The sequence below is a fragment of the Myotis daubentonii genome, chromosome 9 (assembly GCF_963259705.1).
Source record: "Myotis daubentonii chromosome 9, mMyoDau2.1, whole genome shotgun sequence".
NCBI classification, from domain to species: Eukaryota; Metazoa; Chordata; class Mammalia; order Chiroptera; family Vespertilionidae; genus Myotis; species Myotis daubentonii.
This window is the reverse complement of record NC_081848.1, coordinates 55,101,869-55,124,523: the sequence shown is the minus strand read 5'-3', so window position 1 is coordinate 55,124,523 and position 22,655 is coordinate 55,101,869. Positions and strand designations below refer to the sequence as shown.

General features: G+C 51.6%; 1 protein-coding gene and 1 pseudogene across 5 annotated transcripts in view; one reads left to right on the top strand and one right to left on the bottom strand.

Moving 5' to 3' along the window:
* The first annotated feature begins 1,271 nt into the window (after positions 1-1,271).
* Positions 1,272-22,655, top strand: part of PLEKHA7 (pleckstrin homology domain containing A7) — a 211,705-nt gene continuing 190,321 nt past the window's right edge. For 2 of the 5 annotated variants that reach the window (XR_009454443.1, XM_059708992.1), the window contains exons 1-3: positions 1,274-1,562; positions 1,662-1,738; positions 1,828-1,885. Coding sequence is in view for 4 of the 5 variants with exons in the window: in XM_059708992.1 (XP_059564975.1) it covers positions 1,348-1,562; positions 1,662-1,738; positions 1,828-1,885 (350 nt within the window). In the remaining variant the exon portion in view is untranslated. Of the gene's footprint in view, positions 1,563-1,661; positions 1,739-1,827; positions 1,886-22,655 lie in introns of all 5 variants that reach the window. The other 3 variants (XM_059708997.1, XM_059708993.1, XM_059708994.1) reach the window with 3 other exon arrangements.
* On the bottom strand, positions 11,736-12,402 carry LOC132241007 (GTP-binding nuclear protein Ran-like; annotated as a pseudogene).

The following is a 22,655-nucleotide window of genomic DNA, read 5'->3' as shown; positions in this document are numbered from 1 at the left end:
ATTGTCATTTGCTCAAGAATCTCCTCAAAGGCAGGAGACCCTCTCAGAACCTGTCTGCTCTCAAGGAAGGGCGTGGGTATGGCCTCCTTAACATCCCATAACCCTCCCACAACCCCGTGTTTGCTCTCCCCTCCTCCCCTTCCCAGTCAAATGTGACCCGTCCTTCAGGTGAGCCGAATTCCACCTGTTTGGGATGGCTTTCTGAATAACTAATGCCCACACACTGCCTAGTCTCACTTCTATATGGGTCTCATCTCATCACCCACAGCCTCTGTCCCCCAAAGTCTGGGCCTGATATCTCCCCGAGTGCAGCTGCCTCTGCCCCCGCTCAGTGTGCAGGGGTGTCAGTGTGGAGCGTTTGAGGCACTCATTCAGCTTTTGACTACATGCATGCATCAGGCACTGTTCCAGGCGCCACGGATATGGCGCTGCATGACAGACCGAGGCCCCTCCTCTCCTCCAGCTGACATTTTAGTGAGGGCGGGGGGCGGGGGGGGGGCTAATAACAACAAACAAGGCAATACAGAAACACAAGTAAGAACGCCAATTCAGTGTACACAGTAATGGAGCTGATAGCGAAGGGCGGAGGGGAGGTCTCCTCTGGACAGAGGGGTCAGGAGAGGGATCCCCAGGAGCTGAGATGAGAGCACAGACTGACTATGGGAAGGCTCCAGCCCTGGAAAGAACCTTCCAGAGCCCCCACTAGAGGTCCCGCCTGGAGGATCTGCTTCAGATGGAGGAGATACAGCCCAGCCCTCAGCCACTTGATGAAACTTGCAGGCAGAGCCTGTGATCCCTGCCACTTTAGGGCTGTGCATGTGGCGTGTGGGGAGAGGACCTGCACCCCTTTTCATATTCCAGCTGCAAACTTGGGTAAATGAAACCATGCTTGACCTGGCATTAATAGAGGACCTTCTACTTGCCAGGGTCCAGTTAAGCACTTACACCACTGTTACTTCATTTCATCTGCACTCCAATCCCGTGTAGTATTTATCATTAACTTTGTTTTACAGAGGAAGAAACCGAGGCTCGGAATATGGAAGGAACCTGTCTAGGTTTCCATGGTACAGACAGAAGTACAGGTCCCAGAGAGGGTGGGGTTTGCAGGAACATTCGGGGTGCACCCCGTTTCCGGAGTTTGCCCCTGGGGCCCCGACAGCGGCCCCCGCCCCGCCCGAGTCTCTGGGGACAAGGGGCGCACGGCGGGCTGGGGGCGGGGAAGTCCGGGGACAAAGGCCGCGGCCACCGCGTCGGGCGGGCCGGGGCGGCGGCGAACTGCTGCGGCCGTCGGGACCTGCGGACGCCGGGACCTGGCCACGCGCCCGCGCTGGGGGAGTCCGCACGGCGATGGAGCGCCCCGGGGGGCCGCCCGAGCCCGCGCCGGCCGAGCCCGCCGGCCCGCCGCCCGCACCGCCCCCTCCCCCGCCCCCGCTCCCTCCCGCCCGCCCCGCGGCGGCTCCGAGCTCGGCGAACATGGCGGCGGCGGCGGCGGTCGGGCGGGACACTCTACCTGAGCACTGGTCCTACGGCGTGTGCCGGGACGGCCGCGTCTTCTTCATCAAGTGCGGCGCGGGCACGCGGGGGCGCGGGGCGGGCGGGGCGCGGGGCCGGGCGGGCGCCCCCCGGGGGGCAGCGCGCTAACAGGTGCACCTCTCCCGCAGTGACCAGCTCCGCCGCACGACCTGGCTGCACCCGCGCACCGGGGAGCCCGTCAACTCCGGCCACATGATCCGCTCAGGTGGGCGCGGGGCCGGCGGGATGGGGCGCCCGGGGGGGCGCGCGCCTGGGCGGCCAAGTTTGACCTGAACTTTTCTCGCGTCTCCGCAGACCTGCCCCGCGGCTGGGAGGAGGGCTTCACGGAGGAGGGCGCCAGCTACTTCATCGAGTGAGTGACCGCGCCTCCGCCGCGCTCGCCCCCGGGCCGGGGGGTCCCGTGCGTTCCCGCCGCGCGGCCGCGCCCCCTCCTCCCGCGCGGGCCTCGGGCGAGTTGGCGCGCACAGCGCCGCGGCCGCCGACGCGTGGGGTTTTGTTTGCCCGAGTGGTGAGGCGGCGGCTGGAGGGAGGCGGGTGCGGTACCCACCTCCGCGAGGGCTCCGGGGCGGGGGTCCGGGATCCGGCCCGCGATGGGGGGCCGGCCTGCAAACTGCGCCCTGGACCTGGCATTTGGGTTGGCTTCGGGCACTGGCGTGAGGGGTCGGATACGCCTCCCTTTGGGGGTCTCCCGTAGCACCGGGCTGGGTCGGGGATGAGCAGGGGTGAGGAGAGTGGAACAAGGGTCCCGTCCGGGCTCCGGGAGCCGGGGGTGGAGTGGGCGGGGGGTGGGGGGGGACAGAGACGAAGGGACTCTGTTTGGGGTGCTTGGGCTTTCTCTGCAGCCCCGTTCTCGGCGATGGTAGTGGAGAGTTGCAGCCGCATCCCACCCCGACCCTCCTGCGCCGACCCGCGGGGCAGAGATGGGGGCGGGGAGGGGTGCCGATGAGCCAATGATGTTACTCGAACGCTGTGCGTCTCCTGAGCCGCATCTCAAAAGAGGACGGTCCTACGGCCTCCGCTTCGTTAAGCAGTAGCTTTTCCTCAAAAACCCAGAGCCTTGCCCCACAAGCCAAGTTATCCCCGACCTGGGTCTGTAGAGATGAAACCGAGGCGCCGTTCAGACGCTAACACCGGTAGAGTTTTTACTTTCCCGCCGCGGGCTATCCCCGTGTTGCAGCGCATCTGCCCCTGCCTGCTCGCCACCGCGCCCCGCGAGGTCAGACACCGCTTTTGATCCTTTGCCCCAGTGCCTGGTACGGAGTAGGCGCTCGGTAGATGTTTGTTCACTGAATGAGTGAGCTAGCTTCAGGTCTGTCTGGACGGACGGTGATCTGACTAATATTTAGTGTAGTTTTGGGGACTGTGAGTCGGAAATTCTTTCTTTCACCGACTTGAAAACTGCTAGTCAGCAGCGGGCCAGCATTTTGGAAGCTCAGATGGTCCCATAAAGTCCTGGGGCCCCTCTCCCTCTGGGCTTGCTTGGGCTCTTGCGGGAAGGTTGAAATCCTGATGAATGAGATGAATAGAAGTGAGCACTAGGACTGTGGATATGGTTGGATGTCGTGTGTGTGTGTGTGTGTGTGTGTGTGTGTGTGTGTGTGTGTGTGTATGAGAGAGAGAGAGAGAGAGAGAGAGAGAGAGAGAGAGAGAGAGAGAGAGAGAGAGAGAGAGAGAGAGTGTTGGGGAGCTGGTTGGGATCATTAGGACCTTTTATTAGTGGTCCTCTCTGGCTCATAACTGCATCTGCTGGGATTTATTAGCTATCTCCTGTGTACCACATATTGTTCTAGGCATTGGAACTACAGAAATGAATGAGGCAGCCCTGGCTGGTGTGGCTTAGTTGGTTGGAGCGTTGTCGACACTGTGCACCCAAGGGGTCTCAGGTTCAATGCCCTGTTAGGGCACATGCCCGGGTTGTGAGTTTGATCACTGCTCAGGGTGCATGCAGGAGACAACCCATTGATATTTCTTTTTCTCTCACTGTTGTAATGTACCCCACGAATCACAGAAGGACGCCTCAAGAAGTCGAATTAAAGAGTCACATTTATTGCAATCTGGGACTACGAGGGGGCCATTTTGCTTTCCCAAATCTCATAGTAACAAGATGGTCGCAGCTCCAGGGTTATATAGGCAAAAAATCACAAGGCATTGATTACATCCTAGGGTCTGGAGTGAGGAATCTGGTTTGCAAAAAAGCAGTTTACAGAAACAGAAACAGCGTTATCTAGGGCCCTTGGGTAACCTGGATTAAACTTAGGCATGTTATCTAAATTACAGTTTTGGGTCTAGAGCCCTCTGACCTTGGGATAACTGTGCTGTCCTTCCCAGGTAAAGGAAAATGTGCTTTCTAAGACCAGTATGACCACAACCCATGGGATATTCACATTACAATCAATAAGGCATTTAATCGAATGGGATGATTAATATAATTCAGAAAATCAAAATAACCTGTCCATTGTTAAACAAAGCAAATAGGTACATAAGCCGAACAGCAGGGTTAAAGTTAAACTATAATTCCTCCCTGAGATGGTTGCTACCACACTTCATCACATCCATGCTTCTCTCTCCCTCTCCCTTCCTCACTCTCTAAGATCAATTTAGAAAAACCAAACACACATCCTAAGGTGAGGATTTTAAAAAATTTAATAAAAAATGAAGTGAATGATGCGGACATGGAGCTTACAATGTACCGGGGAAGGGAGGGAGTAGAAAATCCTATTTAATAAAAGGCTAATAGCCCTGGCCAGCTTGGCTCAGTGGATAGAGCGTCAGCCTGCGGACCGAAGGGTCCCAGGTTTGATTCCGGCCAAGGGCACATGCCTGGGTTGTGGGCTCGATCCCCAGTGGGGGGTGTGCAGGAGACAGCCGATCAATGATTCTCTCTCATCATTGATGTTTCTGTCTCTCTCTTCTTCTCCCTTTCTCTCTGAAATCAATAAAGAAATATATTTTTAAAATAAATAAAAAAATAAAAGGCTAATATGCAAATCCACCGAACATCGGATGACCAGTCGTTATGACAGGCACTGACCACCAGAGGGCAGATGCTTAATGCAGGAGCTGCCCCCTGGTGGTCAGTACACTCCCACAGGGGGAGCATCACTCAGCCAGAAGCCCCGAGCCGGGTTCAAGGCTGGCAGCAGCAGCAGCAGCGGTGGGGGACCTCTCCCGCCTCCAGGGCAGTCGGACATCTCCCAAGGACTCCCAGACTGCGAGAGGGCCCAGGCTGGGCTGAGGACCCCCCTTCAACCTCCCCTCCCCTCTCCAGTGTGTGAATTTTGTTTATTGGGCCTCTAGTAAGTAAATAAACAAACAATATCAGATAGTGAGCAGTAACTATGCAGAAAGTTAAAATAAGGTGATATAAAGTGACTGAGTGGTTTGGTTGGATGGGAGGTTAGGTGTGGTGTTTCTGAGTGGATGACTTTTAAGGTAAAATGAATAACAAAAAGATCCATTGTTATGTTGAGGAGGGAACAGCCAGTGCAAGGGCTTTAAGGCAACAAAGAGCTTCAAATTCAAGGAGCAGAAAGGCCAGTGTGGCTGGAAGGTGGTGAACGTGGGCGACGGAGGCAGGAGAAGCCCTTACAGACAGGAGGGAGTAAATGGTGTGAGGCTCAACCACCGAGCCACGCCGCCTGGGCCCACCTCTCCTAGTTATTGTTTCTGTCTCTACCGTGAAGTTCTAGGCAAAATCTTGAGCTGAGGGATCTGAGGGGTGTGTAGGACCCAAGGTCAGTTTCACAGCCGCTTGCCCTTCGTCCCTTTTGTTGTCTCTTCTGTGGCAACTCTGTGAAGTCCTCATAGTTATCCTTCGGCAAGCCCTGCCTCTACCTACAGGGCCTTGGCCAGGCCCTTCCAGGCAAAGGCGAAAGCAGTGTGACCGTGCCCCTGGGACCCATGGCAGCTGACTTGTTTTCTGCCTCATTCTGTGGCGAGTTCTTGAAGACTTAAAGATTTGGGGAGTAATTATTCTCCTTTTCCCCCCACATAAAAATATTTTGCTTCAAGGGTGCTTTCTTGGATTTACCATGAGCATTTCTAAATTTTTTATTTTTTTGGTGTGGGGAGTTCTCTAATATGGCTCAGTGAGAGGGACAAAGCGTCGGCACCCCTGATTTTATTTTCGCCAGTGGATCCTTGCCTGGAAGTTGTGCGAGGGGTTCAGGATGCATCAGTTGCTCCTGATAGTTAGCAGATATTGGAATACTCTCCTGCTGGGGTCCAGCCCCAGCGGGTCCAGGGGTTCCCAAAGGTGTGGACGGAGTCAGCGAAGAAGGAAGGACACAGAGACAGCGTTCAGTTGATCAGCAGCCTAGCCAGGATCTCTAGCCCGGATCTCCAGCCAAGTTCTGGTCTGGATCTCCAGAGAGGTTCTGCTTAGGATCTCCAGCCAGGTTCTGTCCAGGTTCTCCAGCCAGGTTCAGTCACCAGGTTCTAGTCAGGTTCTCTTGCCAATTTCTGTAGTCAGGTTCAGTTCAGGATCTTTTGCCATGTTCTCTCGCTAGGTTCTGTCTCTAGGTTCTGAGGCCAGTTTCTGTCCAGGATCTTTTGCCATGTTCTCTCCAGCGAAGTTCTTCTGTCTCTAGAGAATGTTCTTTGTCGGTTCCGTGCCTAGGTTCTATCTCTCTTGGTTCTGTCTTATAAGTTCGGTCTCCTAAGTTCTGTGTTCTGAGTTCTGTCTCTTTCTGTCTTGTTACATCTGTATTTATACCAGTTGATTCAATCCTATCAATCTCTATTCCAAAGGTTAGGGCGTTTCTTATCTCCATTCCCGGGAGTAAAGATTATGTAGCTTAAGCATGATTGTTCGTAGTTAAAGTGATTAATTACCCGCCTGGCACTTAGTTGAGGGGTTTTATTCCCTCCCTAACTTCAGGGGAAAATCCCTACCTGGGGATTCAACCTTTCTCGGAGAGGTGACCTTGGTTAAAACACAGCGCCAAGAAGGTGAGCAAACATATTAAGAACCGTATGCTATATATGCCAGGTCCCTTGAAACAGCAAGGATGGACCGGCTCCCGGCACTCTCCAGAATCCATTTCTTTTTTTTTTTTTTTTTTAATATATTTTATTGATCTTCCACAGAGAGGAAGGGAGAGAGATCGTTAGAAACATCGATGAGAGAGAAACATCAACCAGCTGCCTCCTGCACATCCCCCACTGGGGATGTGCCCGCAACCCAGGCACATGCCCCCGACTGGAATCGAACCTGGGACCCTTCAGTCCGCAGGCCGACGCTCTATCCACTGAGCCAAACCGGTTTCGGCCAGAATCCATTTCTTGAAGGAGAACACCGGAGCTAAGGCAGGTGGATTTTAGTTTTTGTTTCTGCACTTTGCATTCAACTGTGGATAAATTAGGGACAAAATGTTATGAGGAATCTACTCCTGGTTCTCCTAGTTCTAGACTAGGTGATGCTGACTTGTATGTCAAGACTTCTCTACTTTCCCATGAGTCCCTTAGCCAGGTAGCAGGATATGATAGCAATTGTGCCATTAACAGCAGCAGCAATAATAGTGGTAGCGATTATGTAATAGCATCATATTTTCGAGTCCTTGAAAAATGCCAGGAGCTGTTTTTAACTGTTACCTGATTTAATTCTTGCAACAACTTGATGAAGTAGGAACTGTTAACTAGTTCCATTTTTTCGTATGCGGAAACCTGTAATAATCCCAGTCATTCCAACAGCAAAGGCAGTTGGCTTTTTCTGGTACCTTTTCCTACTTTATCCTTATAACAGCCCCTAGAAGCCGCAGAGCTGGGGTTTGTCCTGTTCTTCAGATGATGAAACTCAGGTCCATGAAGGATCAGTGATTTTCCCAAAATGTCAGAGCTGGGACCAGAACCGTGGTCTTCAGTCTCTGGTATGGTAACCATGGTAGTCACGGTGGCTTCTACCCCAGGTCACAGGTGAGAGCCAGCGTCGATACCTGAAGGAGCTCCATGCCATGTATTGCTGCTCCTACTCAGGCTGCCTGAGGCTCAGAGGCGATTCCCCTGCTTTGTTTCTGCTGGGGACTGAGGTGCCCTGGGAAGGCAGGGCCCTTGGTCTCCTCTGCTGATTGGTGATGGTGCATGTCTCTGATTAGTAAGAAATGGAAGACATTAATTATTACCTAGTAAAGACAGTCTGGCAGACACAGCCTTTTTAACAGGAGACCCCCGAGGGAGAAATTCTTAAAGAGGCCCCAGGAACTAGAGTGCTGTGCTGGACTGGCTTCGGGGGTTTCGTGGAACCCCATGGGTTGGGTTCTCCCTACAGCATTTTTGAATAGATCCTGCGTCAAAAAGGAGAATGAATGGCAGAGAGGAGGGGTTTTTGCTACCCTGCCTGTGCCAAGGTTGCTTCTTGAAGGCAGAACCTCTGAGATTGGCACCCATCCCAGCACCGGGCACTAAGTAGGCTGGTATTTATTGAAGCAGCAGTGTTTAAGGGACCCAGGGAGTTCAGCAGGTATTCCAGGTCTTGGAAAACTTATTGGGGAGGAGATCAGGATGGGGGTGGTGGTGGTGGGGAGACCAGGCAAGGTCAAAGAAGCGAAGCAGCCAGGAACGCGCCTATCAAGGCTGGTGCCTGGAGCCCAGGCTTCTTGTGTGCAGTTTCTGGCTGTCAAGAACAGCACACAAAGCAGGAACCTGGCCTCTGGCTTCATAACCTCACGACCTCATGCTCTGTATCTGGGGCGTCTTTTGGCCACTGGACCTGGCTGCCCTCCCTCCCTGGTTGCCAGGTCTTGGTCCCCTATGACTTGGCTTCATGTTCCTTAGTTTCAGCTTTGGAGCCTGCAGGGCCACCATTGTAGGTGTTTGTCCCCTGTGGGTGCACATCCCCAAATGAGGCCAGTGAGGCGCTTAGGAAGGCATTTCTGAGGGCTGGAGTAAGGCTGCTTTCCCACTCCCTCCCCAGCCCTTTTCCCTACAGCAGTTCCTGAGGGCAGGACTGGCTCCAGAATTTGCATGGCCCAGTGCAAAATGAAAGTGCAGGGCCACTTGTTCAAAAAGCCAGAAAAATAAGGGCATTAAAATAGAAAACGTTCCCTTTCTCCTGCAGTCTTCCCCTCTGCTTGTCATGGTGTTTTTATTTGCTATTTAATGTCTTTCGGAGTAAAAAGCGGTTTTTAATTATTAGCATAAATCTTGTGATTCATCTCTGTATTGTGGACTATAAATTTTTAAACCAACTACCAGGGCATTGCCTTCATAGGCTGAATCACCACCACAGGGCAAGAGTGCGGTGCTCAGGCCCCTGGGACGAGAGTGAGGAGCGGGGAAGCTGGGTGGGCCGTGGGGCTCCAGGAGGCAGGGAGTGGGGACTGGCGTGAGCCAAGGCGTCACGCCTCCTTCAGAAGGGTTACCCTTCCAGAGATAATGCTAAATATCTAGAGTGTGTTTTTGCGTTCTGCAAACCCATTTCTGAGTCTGACCTTAGAGGGAGGGAGGAAGAGTTGGGGAGTGAAGGTTGAGCCAGGGGTGTAGAATGTCCAGGTCGGGACCCCACCTGGTGTAGACACCACGTAAGTGTAGAAGGCCTTCAGGAAAGCCTGTGAACACTGGGCGGCCCGGGAAGCCACCGCTTTAGGTTTAATTGTGCTGTCAGCCAAGGGACGGTCTCGGGCCACCCCAGGAAGAAGTCCGTCCTGGCTGCCACATTTTCCTCCCCAGGCAAACGTTGAACTTTATGTTAGTGAAATTTGTCTTGCAGAGTGCCAACCTGTTGGTTCATTTAGTTGTCATCTTTCTCATTGAAGTGCTTCTGGGAACAGCAGTCCCAGAAACTCTATTTCAAACCAGAGAGCAACCATTCCACAAAGAATTTCTGGGGAGCTCGCAGCTTACATGCATTTAAAAGGGAAATTCCCAACCCTCTTGTTGCAAGTTCAGAAGGTTCTCCCAGCTTGGCAAGTTTTGGCGGAATCCCACTTTGCCTTTCGTTTCCTGGTTGTTTTATCAAGGGTGAAAACTGACTCATGGCTTGAAATGTTAGTTAGGTTCTGTGCCGAAGGAACAAGAGCGGCGTTGTGCAGAAAGCCTGGGGAAGGATTAAGGGCCATGATTTGTACCAGGCCTTAAAACCCTCCTGAAAAAGATCTGGGAAACCTCTTTAAGAAACGGGTTGCCAGTTGCTTTTGAAGGTCCTTTCTTTTTTCTTTTTTCTTTTTTCAGAGCCAGACAGGAGGTGGGTTGGGGGGAAGAGGTGTCAGCTCCTGTTCGCAGTGCTGTGTGTGTGTGAAGAGGGTGGCTGTAGGTTTCTTGTGCGCTGATGGCCATCTTTCCATTCTCTTACAGAGAATTTTGGGCTTCTTAAATGAAAGATTTTGGAAAAAGGAGTTTATTTCAATTACTGTTGACATTCAAGATTGTATTAGTTTCATATCAGGACGGCAAAAATTAAATGTTGGATGAAATCTAGTGTTGATGAAGATATTGGGAAATGAGCAATTTGTACATTATTGATTAGGATGTGAATTTATGCAAACTTTTTGGAAAAACAATTTACAATATCTATAACAAATTAACTACTTATACATTTTGGAAAAAAGATATTATATACATTTCAGGTATACTGCATAGTGGTTAGACATTTATATGATTTACAAAGTGATCCTCCTGGTAAGTCTTGCACCGACCTAACACCATACATAGCTATTACAATATTGTTGACTATATTTTCTATTCTGTAGTTTATATCCCCATGACTATTATGTAACTGCCAATTGTGCTGCTTCTTCTTCTTCTTCTTCTTCTACATATATTTTTATTCATTTCAGAGAGAAAGTGAGAGGGAGAAATAGAAACATCAATGATGAGAGAGAATCATTGATCGGCCGCCTCCTGCACGCCCCACACTGGGGATCGAGCCGGCAACCAGGGCATGTGCCCTGACCAGGAATCGAACCATGACCTCCTGGTTCATAGGTCGATGTTCAACCACTGAGCCATGTCGGCCAGGCCAATTGTGCTTCTTAATCCCTTCACCTTTTTCACCCAGTCCCCCAACCTCCCTCCCATCTGGCCACCATCAGCTTGTTCTCTATACCTGTGAGTTTGTTTCTGTTTTATTTGTTCATTTTGTTTATTAGCTTCCACATATAAGTGAAAGCATATGGTATGCGTCTTTCTCTGTCTGATTTATTTCACTTAGCATGTTTTTGCAAATGGTAAGATTTCGTCCTTTTTATGGCCAAGTATTATTCCACTTTGTTATGCACCACAAAGAAAGGAGCTTATTGAGAAAGCACCTCATTGTGTGGACTGTTTGGAGATTTAATGAGGAGCCTGCTCCAGTTTTCTGCCTCTTCAGAACAGAGCCTGGTTTGCATCTTTTTGTTCAGCATGAGGCAGCAGCGTCTCAGTAGACTGGCATGGTGTCCTAAGTAAATATTGGCAGAGGGAAAAGCATGGAGGAATATGGTTTTATTTGCCTGTTGTTTTTCAATGGCTGTCAAAACATTTTTATTTAGGTTTTTTGGAACAAGAAGTGTTTGGGATGAATGTTTTATTGTTTACAGCGTGCTTCATGAACATTATCTGGTTGGAGGCTGACAGTTAGTGCAGACATGTGGGCTCAGAGTGATGAAGTGACTTCCTAAAGCCCAGGCCGCATTTGCTCAGCTTTTTTAGGATTCAGAGAAGGGATGGGCGTGTGGTGTCTCAGATCAGAGCTTCTCAGGCTGTTTGGCCACAGCCCTAATGACAGAAGAGGGTGAAGCTCCACTCACCTGGCAAACTGGATGGTGGAAAACGTCCTCAAAATGCCCCAAAATTCATGTGAACGCTATCCTCAATTTAACTTAAAAAACCCGCTTCCACGTGCCCAGTAAGATCAGTCCTTGGGCAGGGATGTATCATGCTTGTTGTATGGCCTTGTGTTTTCCTAAACAGAAACATGTGCCCTTAGGGGCACAAGTTGTCCTATCCAGTCTTTTTTTTTTTTTTTTAGATATTTGAAATACAACTTTATTCTGATTCTAAACGAAAAGGAATAGGAATGACAGTAACAAACAAGGTTTCACCACTGAGTATTGTGATGCGACTGCAGCTTTCTTATAGGAAACTCAATAAGGAAACAATTGCATTCCAAAACAGCTAAATATGCAGGTCCAAAAAGTGAAGGTATTTTAACTGCCACATTCACTCGAAGCCCAGTCATCTTTCAGCATCCCAGGATCAAGCACATGTTCTCTTTGCTTAGCTATATAATAAAGTGGCAAACACGCGGCACCACTGACATCACAGGACAGTTGCCTATAAAACTAGACTTCTAACGCTGGGCTCCAGCTTCCCTCTCACAGGTTGTCATCCTCGTCTGGGAGCGCGGTGGTCTGAGCAACCTCTGGATCTTGCTCATACTGTGCTGCCAGCGCGGGGTCCATGACCACCTCTGGAGGGGCGAGAGCAGGCATGAACTCCAAGTTAGGGTCTCCGATGAGTTTTCTAGCAAGCCAGAGGAAAGGCGTTTCAAAGTTGTAGTTGCTTTTGGCAGAAATGTAGTACTGAAGGTTCTTCTTTCGGTGGAAGACAATGAATTTCGCCTTCACTTTCCTGTCCTTGATGTCACTTTGTTGCCACACAAGACGATGGGGATGTTCTCACACACACACACCAGATCTCGATGCCAGTTAGGCAGGTTCTTGTAAGTACCTCTCGAAGTTACATCCAACATTATGATGGCACACTGGGCTTGGATGTAGTAGCCGTCGCACAGCCCCCCGAACTTCTCCTGGCCGCCGTGTCCCACACGTTGAACTTGATGGGCCCGCGGTTGGTGTGGAACACGAGCGGGTGCACCTCCACGCCCAGGGTGGTCACGTACTTCTTCTCGAACTCGCCCGTCAGGTGGCGCTTCACAAAGGTGGTCTTCCCGGTGCCGCCGTCCCCGACCAGCACCAGCTTGAACTGCACTTGGGGTTCTCCTTGGGCGGCCACGGCGATGTCACTTCCAGAACCGTCTCCCGGGCCGACTGACTGAGAGCTCTCCAGTCTTTTGTTGTTGTTGTTATTAATCCTTACCTGAGGATATTTTCCCATTGATTTTTAGAGAGTGGAAGAGAGGAGGGGAGACAGAGAGAGAAACATTGATGTGAGAGAGACAAATCGATTGGTTGCCTCCCTCACCGTCCTGACTGGGGCCAAGGATAAAGCCTGCAGCGAAGGTATGTGTCCTTGACAGGAACTGAACCCGAGACCCTTTAGTCTGTAGGCTGATGCTCTAACCACAGAGCCAAGCCACCTAGGACTGCCCTGTTCCGTTTTAAGTGACTGTGGGGAGGCTGCTCATTGGCTTTCCCGCCTCCCTGGGCCCTGCGCATCCAAAGGCCGATGTACAGGCCTAGAGGAAACAACATCTGCAGCAGTGCTGACCTCGCCCGTTGCCTGGACTGAGTTGTGCCAGGCCACCTCTCATTCTGGCGTGCAGCGTACTCACAGTCTCCCGGATGCTGGCCTGGCAGCACGGTTGGTTTTTCTGGAAGCCCAAAGCATAGCCAGGCCACTCCATCATGCACCAAAATGCACAGGGTTGTGTATGTGGTGGTAGCGCACATAAGGAGGCAGAAGGTAGGCGCATGGTCTCTGGATTCCTGGATTCTAATTCCAGCTCCACTGCGTACTGCTCCCTGACCTTGGTAGGTTACCCACTCCCTTTAAGCCTCACTTCCTCGCCAGTAAGATGGGGATAAATGTGAGAAGTCCATTAATTAACTGATGAAAAAGGGCTTAGCAAGTACCTAGCACATAGTAAATGCCCAATAAATGTGAGCTGCTCTTTTTTTAAAAAAAATATATTTTATTGATTTTTTTTACAGAGAGGAAGGGAGAGGGATAGAGAGTTAGAAACATCGATGAGAGAGAAACATCGATCAGCTGCCTCCTGCACACTCCCCACTGGGGATGTGCCTGCAACTAAGGTACATGCCCTTGACTGGAATTGAACCCGGGACCCTTGAGTCCACAGACCGACGCTCTATCCACTGAGCCAAACTGATCAGGGCATGAGTTGCTCTTTTATACATGCACACAATTAGGAGGTGGGGTGGAGACTTGAATTCTGGACCCTAATCTCATTCAGCTGCTGCAGGGCGAGTCTGGTGCCCTTGAACCGGGAGCATGCACACTGTAGAACTACTCAGGGTTTGGTTTGGATCCATAAAAATGCATAACTATTATGGTTATTAAAAAGCTGTCCTTGACATACTTGCTCTTAAGTGGTTGAGGAAAAAAGCCTCTGTGTGTGTGCGCGTGCGTGTGTACAGGGGAGCAGATGGGGCAAAACGTTACCAGTGGGTCCGTCTGCGTGAGAGAGTGCATGGAAGTTCTCTGTGCTGTTCTTGTAACTTTTTTGTAAATTTGAAATGATTTCCAAATAAAAAGTTAATTTAAAAATAACACTATTTACCCTTGTCCGTCAAGGACATACCGTCCCAAGGCCGCGGGCACCTTATCCGTGCTGCAGGGACCTGGGGACAAAGAGCCCTGGGTAGTGAGGTGTGAAAGCGGCTCCCGGTTTGCCTCTTTCCTGGGCATTTAGAGGGCTGCACAGATGTCCGCTCCTTAATCCGGGCGGCCACCTGGCTATCGGCTCTGACCGCTGAAGGACAGGCTTACTGTCTGGTGTTGCCTGGGCCACAGATGTCAGCAGTGATAATCATCATGGCGCTGTATACTAGTTGAAAACACATATATTCCTTTTAGAGGCAGGTTTTTTTTTTTTTAAATATATTTTTATTGATTTCAGAGAGAAAGGGAGAGGGAGAGAGAGATAGAAACATCATTGATGAGAGAGAAGCATTGATTGGCTGCCTCCTGCACGCCCCGCACTGGGGACCGAGCCCACAACCTGGGCATGTGCCCTGACTGGGAATCAAACTGTGACCTCCAGGTTTTTAGGTCGCCACTCAACCACTGAGCCATGCCAGCCAGGCTAGAGGCAGGTATTTTTATTGTCCTCATTTTACAGATCAAGCAGTTGATCTCCCCATGGCCAGAGAGACCATCACGAGGGAGCTGGGACTTGAACACGAGTTCGTGTGATGTGGTACGAGGTATTCTCTGGTTCCCATGGCCAGGACCCACTCTGTCCTGAATCCTCTTATAGCGTGTATTCCGCAAACCTGGTTTTCTGAATCTTTCCTGATGACACCGGAGCACCTCCCTCAGAAAGTCCCCCAAGGATAGAAGGGTGATGGGTAGGTGGATGCCCCCCCCCGGGGGGGGGAGGGCAATGGGTAGGGTCCTGGTGCTCTGGGGAAGTGGAACCCCCATCCTGCCCCTGGATGTCAGCTGACCACAGCTAAGGGGCTGATGAGCCTCTTAAGCCTTCTTAGAGCCAGACTGTCTCTTTCACGGTGAGTGCGTGGAGAGTGAGTGCGTGCCCGTCTGCGCTCCCAGCGTCATGGCCAGCGTTCTCAGAGCTCCTTGGGCCTTTCCTGCCGAGGCAGACCTTCACCCTCTCGAGGTCTGAGAGCTTGGAGTTAGCGTGCAGCTCTTCTGGAGCCTCCTGTGCGTCCCCGGACCAGGGCAGTGCAGGGAGGGCGGGCAGTGTGCTTGGAGGAGGGAGGCAGCAGTGGGCCCATTTCATCCCGGTGCCCAGCCCCTGGCTGCACAGCCTCCTGTCTTACCCCCTCCCCCCACAAGGAGCAGATGAGACCACTCCTTGCCGGGACGAGTGTATTAGATTAATGCAGTAACCTCTGCAGTAATCTTCACTTGCAAACTCAGCTGTCAGTGCACGTCCACAGATGGCATCAGTGTATCACCTTAAGGAGTGGTGAGCCCCTTAGAGGAGGAACAGTTTACTCAGAGGCCTTTGGTTCAGGATTGATCCATTCAATCACCAGACTCTGATGAAGCATCTAACACTATATGCCAGTCTCCGCACTGGGTGATGTGGAGAAATAGAAGTCTCCCCCCTCCAGCAGTGCCCACACCAGAAGGGAGGGACTCCGGACAGTGTCAGAGGGTGACTGGGGCTGGGGGCCTGAGCAGGGAACCCTAGGGAGCTTCTGAGGGTGAGTGAGGAACGCCAGGCAGCGGTGGAGCAGAGTGTGGGCAGCCCAAGGCAGGAGGGGCCAGGGGAGTGCGTGGAGAGTGAGCGTGTGCCCGTCTGCGCCTGGAGGAGGCTCAGGCTAAGCTGAGGAGTAGGGTCTGGTGCTGGATAGCTGGGCTTCAGGAAGGTGGCATAATTGGGAATATTGCCCAAGGGGTTTTTCCAACTCCTGTGTCTGAGGGGTGGTGCCACATGGGGTTATGAAACACGAATCCTGGAGTCCAAGTGTCTGGGTTGAACTCTTGGCTCTGTGCTGGTTTGGGCAGGTCACTTAAACTGGGTCTTCGCATGTTTCTTCATCTGTACAATGGGGACGATGACCGGACCGTCGCAGTGCCTGCCGTACCGTACATGCCTTGTAAGCATGAAGTATTACCATGACTCCTCCTAGAACCAGAGCCCTTCCTGCGGTGACGTGAGGCACACCCCGCAGAGGAGCTGTGTGCTTCTCTGGGAAACCTGAGGTCAGGCAGGCCGAGGGGGAACTGGGCTTTCGTGCTGAGACTTGCCTTTAAAAGGAAGCCGGCCACTTTGACATGGTTGGCGCTAGATATCAAAGCGATGAGTCCTCACCTGCAAAGTCCCGTGTGGCTGTGCCCAACCAGAGAGAAATGCAGAGGCTTCCCATGTGGATGATAGACTTATTTTCCAACGGACAGTTCTGATTTACTTCCCGACCCTCTCCCATCCCCTCCTCCAGTGGGAGGGTTTCTAGGTATTAGTATTAGGGTTTGCACTGCCTGGAAGGAAACCTAGCTTTTTTTTTTTTTTTGCAATACCCGTGTGTCTGTATTAGAGCAGCTGGTGAGGGTAGACCTGAGGTAGAAGCAGTGTTCTGGAATGCTCAGTCGGAACCTCTAGAGCAGTGGTTCTCAACCTTCCTAATGCTGCAACCCTTTAATACAGCTCCTCATGTTGTGGTGACCCCCAATTTCATTGTTACAAATTGAACATAATTAAAGCATAGTGATGAATCACAAAAACAATAGGTAATTATATATGTGTTTTCCGATGGTCTTAGGCGACCCCTGTGAAAGGGTCGTTCGACCCCCAAAGGGGTCGTGACCCACAGGTTGAGAACCACTGGTCTAGAGGGTAGGACTGGGAATGAGCATTATTACAAACGCCATGGGTGACCACAGGCACTGAAAGTGAAACCGTCTCAGAGCTTCAGCTTCCCTAACTGCAATAATGACAGCACTATTTGAGAATTAAATGTGATGGCCCAGCTGAAGCTCCTGGCATGCCATTTGGCACATAGTAGGTGCTCAGGCATTGTGAGCCCTTCCATTTACAGGAGGACATTTGTCAGACTTGACGGATGGGGCTGTGGGAAGGCCTGGAGACAGTGTCCGTAGGGTACAGCTGTCTAATACCCACCCACCCCATTACCCAGGGCAGATCCCGGAGAGCCAGGCTCCCCGATGGGCCTCTGGTTTCCTTCATAGAGTTTGGGAATACTCTGCCCTCTCTTCCACCCAGATGTTGCTGTTAGTTGCACAGGTTGGTAGTGGGGCTGGTCTTGTAGGTGACCACTGACTGGGGACTGTGCCTTCCTGGGGGGTGGGCGGCTGTTCCACATCTCAGAACCCCGTGACCACTCCGAGGTCCTCCTGAGGGCAGAGGAGAGGCTGAGGGGGGGGGGTGGGCTCTGAATGATTGACATTGATGGTCAGAGCAGGTAAGCCGCTGCAGTTAATTGAGAAATGGGAATTCTTCCTCTGTGTGCGGGAATAGCTGCGTCCCAGCAGACAGTGGGGTGATAAGCTGCAGAAGTGCCAGGCGTTGCAGTCCTCCCTGAGCTGGTCCTGGGGGAGATGGGGCAGGGGTAGGATTGGGACTCAGTGCCAGGACCCACGTCAGGTGCTGAGTCAGGTGCAGAATCCGTGCTCAACCAAACCGATGTAGGTTAGTTGATTTGACATTTGGGACGACCCTCAGCACTGGCAGGCATACAAGAAGAGAGGGTTGATTGGAGTTAGGGGTTAATTGGGGCTTGTAAGCTAAAGGGGTGATGAGGTACAAAGTCAGTGGTCAGGGTTCCAGGGAGGGAAAATGGTTTGCTTCCCTGCCCATGAAAGCATTTGGAAAGATTTCTTTTTCTCAACACATTTTGACCTGGGGATTCAAAGAAACAGACAGACGAATGCTGTGAAGCTAAGTATCTGTAATCGCTGTACCCATTAATGCATTTCTAAATGGAATTGATAGTACCTGAAATTACATCCATTTACCAAGGCTTTGAAAGTAGATCTCCCCCCTCCCCGTGCTTGGGTGAGATGGCGGTTTCATTTCATTTCATTATATTATAAATAAATTGATAATAAATAAGGGGAAAAGAGAGGGCAGGAGAGTGGAAGGAAAAGGGGCCAGAAAATGAGGTGAGAACTAGGTCCCACGGGGCCTAAAGGACACGGTGAGGCCTTTCCCCCGGGCGTGCTGGGAAATCAGTGGAGGCCAGATAGGATCACACTTTTATTCGGAAACAGTATTCTCAGAGAGTGGTCCGGGAATCATGAGCATCATGTCATCTGGGAGTTGATTAGAACTGCTGACTCTCAGACCCCACCCCAGGCCTGAGCTGGAATCTGTCTTTTTAGCAAGAACCCCAACTGGCTCCTGTGCACATTGCAGGCTAAGCCTGGGCTCTCTGTGTCACTGGAGAGGGAGCTGGTCTGTCTCAGCCATGTGTGGGCTTTAAAAAAAAAAAAAATTATTGATTTCAGAGAGAGGAAGCGAGAGGGAGAGATAGAAACATCAATGATGAGAGAGAACCATCAATCGGCTGCCTCCTGCACACCCCCTCCTGGGGATTGAACCCACAGCCCGGGCATGTGCCCTGACCAGGAATCGAACCGTGACCTCCTGGTTCATGGTTGATGCTCAACCACTGAGCCACGTCGGCCGGGCCATGTGTGGGTGTTGACTTTGAGCAGGAAAAATTTCACAGCTCCACTCCAGGTGATTTTGAGAGTGGGTTTATAAAAACGTGAGCAAAGGAAGGGTTTAGGGTAGAGGAAGCAACAGGAGACAGCCTAGGCGGGGCTTGGCTCTCTAGAAACGTTATAGGAAGTGGGCCATGCTGGACTGTGGACTCACTGACCAGTGAAAGTCACAGTGACAGAAGTGAGCCGAGGCGGGGCTGCTGTCAGCTCCCTGAATAGTCTAGGACAGAAGAAACAACAGGAGAGAGCCGAGCAGGGCTGCTCTGTCTCCCTAGAAACATTAGAGGAAAGAAGTGAGCCACGGCCGGCTGCTGTTAGCTCACTGAGAAGTCAGAGAAAAGGGGGCTTGGAGACAGCTTCAGGGGGTTAGCCTGGGACAGGCTGCCCCTGCCTGTTGCTCCCCTGGTTGCAAGGGTCGTGGGGACCCTTAGATTTTAGGAGAGAAGAGTAAAGATGCACACCTGAGAGGGAAGAAAGGCCTGGGCGTAATACGTGGTGCTTTTAGCCCTGGTGTGTGGGTGGGAGCTGGAGAGAGCTCAGTTGGCCTCTGCTTCGACTTTTTCCCAGCCCTCCTCACCTGCAAATGCGTGGACGTGTTTGTGGTGTTTGGCACCAGGTGGTTTTTAAAACTCAGAAGGGGTATTAACTCTTTGGGGAAGAGGAAAGTCATTGGCTTCCTGTCCTGTGTATAGATAGATATTCAAATTAGACTCCAAAGCACACACTCTTTATTTCAAACTCTCCATCATGATGGTGTGTCTGAGGAGCCAGTGAGTTAAGGTGTAGTGACTGTGTGCAGTGGTCTTGCCGGGCCTTTCGACAGGGAGGGCCTGCTGGTGTTGATCGCCTCCTTGAGTCCGTGGGAAGGCTTGAGAATTTTTATCTCTGAGTCTGCGTTGGCTTTCGCTTGGTGTTGGGGCGCAGTAAGCTGAGTGTCTGCGCAGAGGGACTGTCGCACTGAGAGGCCAGTTGCTTTTGTGAGTTCTTGTTGATTTGTTTGCTGCTAAGGGTGTGAGGGGTGCTCACCAAGTGCACCGTCCGGAGGGTTTAATAGGCCTGGGCTGGTTTAATCCTAATATCAACCCTGTAAGGTGGGTCCCCCTGTGATCCTCATTGTACAGACACGGAAGATGAGGTTACGGAACTTGCCAAACAGGTTTGAGGTGGCCGGGCCAGGATCAACCCCAGTGAGTCCTTAATTGGGGTCCCCACAGTCTCTGTGCCCTGCTGGGCCTGTCCCCACTCTGCGCTCTGGTGGGCTGTGCTGCGAAGGCTGGCTCTGGTTTGTTTCAGGGAAATGCTCACATTTTACACGTCACTTCAGGGACTGTGGCCACAGAGAGGGAGGGAAGGGCACAGCCTGGACTGTTGGCCTAGGACTCACTGGGAGCAAACCCCTGAGTGAGGCCTTCTGTGGAGTCAGCTCCTGGACAGAGCCCTGGCTGGTTGGCAGGAATTGTCACCCCCTGCCTTCAAGGCACACACATCGGATTACCGGATTACCGAATCACGCTGGGCGCTGGGCGGGGGAGGTTGTGGAATGGATGCGCCTGGAGGTGGCTTTCCCAGCCTCCTCCCAGACGGCCACACCCTGAGCTCAGAGTGGAAAGGAGATTTTGAAAATAACTTTTCATAGTGAGAAGATTTGGCCTTTGGAGGAGAGTTAGCAGGGAAGCCTCGCTCTAATGCTTTCCTGCGGCCTCTGGTTATTGCCCTATGTCCTTGTTCCTGTCTTCCTGGTGGAGGACAGGGAGGTAGTCTGTGAGATCAAGCAGGAGAAGGTGGCTGGTCCCTTCTGTCCCCCAAGGTGCCTTGGGGTGTTGTGAGGGGTGTGGTGATGGGAGCAGTGGCCACCTGGGAGGGAGTACAAATGTCCTTGGCTCGGAAGCAGAGCCTTGGGCAGTGGGTCCTGACAGATCCACCACCTGCTGAGGCTGGGGAGGCCCTGGGAGCTGGGGCCTGGCACCTACTGGCACAGAGCCCAGAGGTGAGCTTTTAACTTACGCTCAGCATTCTGTGGCCCAGGGTACTTTGTCCTTGCTGAGGACCGTAAGTTCTTTGTAAAAATTTATAGAAGTTATATGCCTGGGGTGTGACTACCCACCATGACCTGCCCAGTTAGGACTGAATGATCAGATCACTGTGAGGTTACTTTCCATAGAGCCCCTTTTTTCATCCACAGTTCCCCCTTTGGGGCATAAATGAACCTGAAGGATGCATTGATGACCAATGACCAACCTTATGGTTAGAAAGACCTTAAGTTCTTGACTTACTTCCTACAGGTTGATAACACCCCCCTGGCTCTCCCATCCTGCCCACTTGAAACCTTCCTGGAAAGCTCTTCCGGATGGTGTGTGTTATCAGTGGGATGGGTGGAGGGACCACCACTCTGTGCTGAGCACCTCTGCCTAGACTCAGCCCACTCACACTTCAGCTGGTCCCAACAGGACTTTATTTATTTCTTTTATTGATTTCAGAGAGGAAGGGAGAGGGAGTGAGAGACAGAAACATCAATGATGAGGGAGAATCATTGATCGGCTGCCTCCTACATGCCCCATACTGGGGATCGAGCCAGCAACCTGGGCATGTACCCTGACCAGGAACTGAACTGTGGCCTCCTTGTTCATAGGTCGATGCTCAACCACTGAGCCACACTGGCCGGGCCCCACTCCAGGCTTTAGATAGGGCAGCTATGGGATCCAGACTGAGCACGGCCCGACTTGGTGTCTGGGGGGACCCAGCTGAGTTATTTAACCTCTGAATAAAATGGGGCAAGAGCTGTTACCTGCCCTTATGGGTCTTTGCAGTGATTAAAATGAGAATAAAACATGTAAAATACTCAGTTCCCAGAACGTAGTATAGTTCAATAAATTTTAACAAGTGTTTTCCTTAGTACCAGGTATTTAGTCTTTTCTCTGTATGGCCCTGCTGGTCCAAATATATGTGGCAAATTCCTTGTCCTACATCCTGCCCAGCTGGGTTCTGTTATGGGCATTTTCTAACGGAGGGCATTGACCATCGGGAAGGGTTAAAAACATCCAGCTCTGCTTGCTGTGTTTAACTGCAGCTGTCCCCGCATTATGACCGTGGCTGGTACCGCTTACAGGTGTCAGCAGCGTGGATATAGTTGCAGCAGAGGTCGTGTCTCACCTGAGCCCTGGCTTACCCTGGGCAAGAGGAAAAGTGGCTCTGGTGAGAATGGAAAATGGAGAGGGGAGCCCAATTCAGTATTTCTGTACCCATTTTTGCCGTGTACTTGGCACCATATTGGTTATACTCTGGGGGATATCAGGGAGCTGGCGAAGCAAGATGTCCACACAACTTCAGGCGCTAGGATGGTCGGGTGGTGTGTGGGTAGGTGTCGGGATAAGTGGTGAAGGTGCAGCATGGAGAGGAACGTCCAGGAGGAGACAGTTCTGGGGCTGGGTGAGTCGGGGGAAGACTTGGAGGGTCTGTGAGCTGGATGGGATTGGGTGGGGCAAGAGGAAGAGTGGGTGCCTCAGGCAGGGGACCAGCATTCAAATTCAAGGGTCCCTTCACTTAACAGACTTTTACTGGGCACTCGGTGTGTGCCAAGCACTGGCTGGGGCACTGTGGATATCAAAATGAGTAAAGCAGAGTAGAGAAAACAGCTTTAAGAGGCAGGATGGGCCAGTGGTTGGGGGCATAGTCTAGTCCAGGGTTGTCCCAGCCCTGCCACCTACTAGCTTGTGCATCCTGAGCAAGTTGTGTAATCTGGAGCCTCAGTTTCCTCATCTGTAAAATGGGGATGATAATAATTGTGGTGGGAACTAAATGAGTTAATATAAAGTACTCAGTACAGTCTTGAATATAGAAAGTACTGTTGTGTGTTGGCTATTATTACCATTAGAATATTAGCTCCATCTTGTCTGTTGTGTTCACTGCTGCATCGCTGGCTCCCAGAGGTGTCTGGTACATAGTTGGCATTCAGTTAATGAATCGAAGGGTCATTGGTGTCCTCAAAGATCCTGTGCTGTGGTGGGGACACAGACATGTCAACAACTCAAGGATACTGTGGACATGATTTGATAAGAGAAGCCGGGGACTGGAGAGGTGCGGAGGAGGGGTGCCCAGGGAAGGCTCTGGGTGAGCAGGAGGGGAGCCCGTGC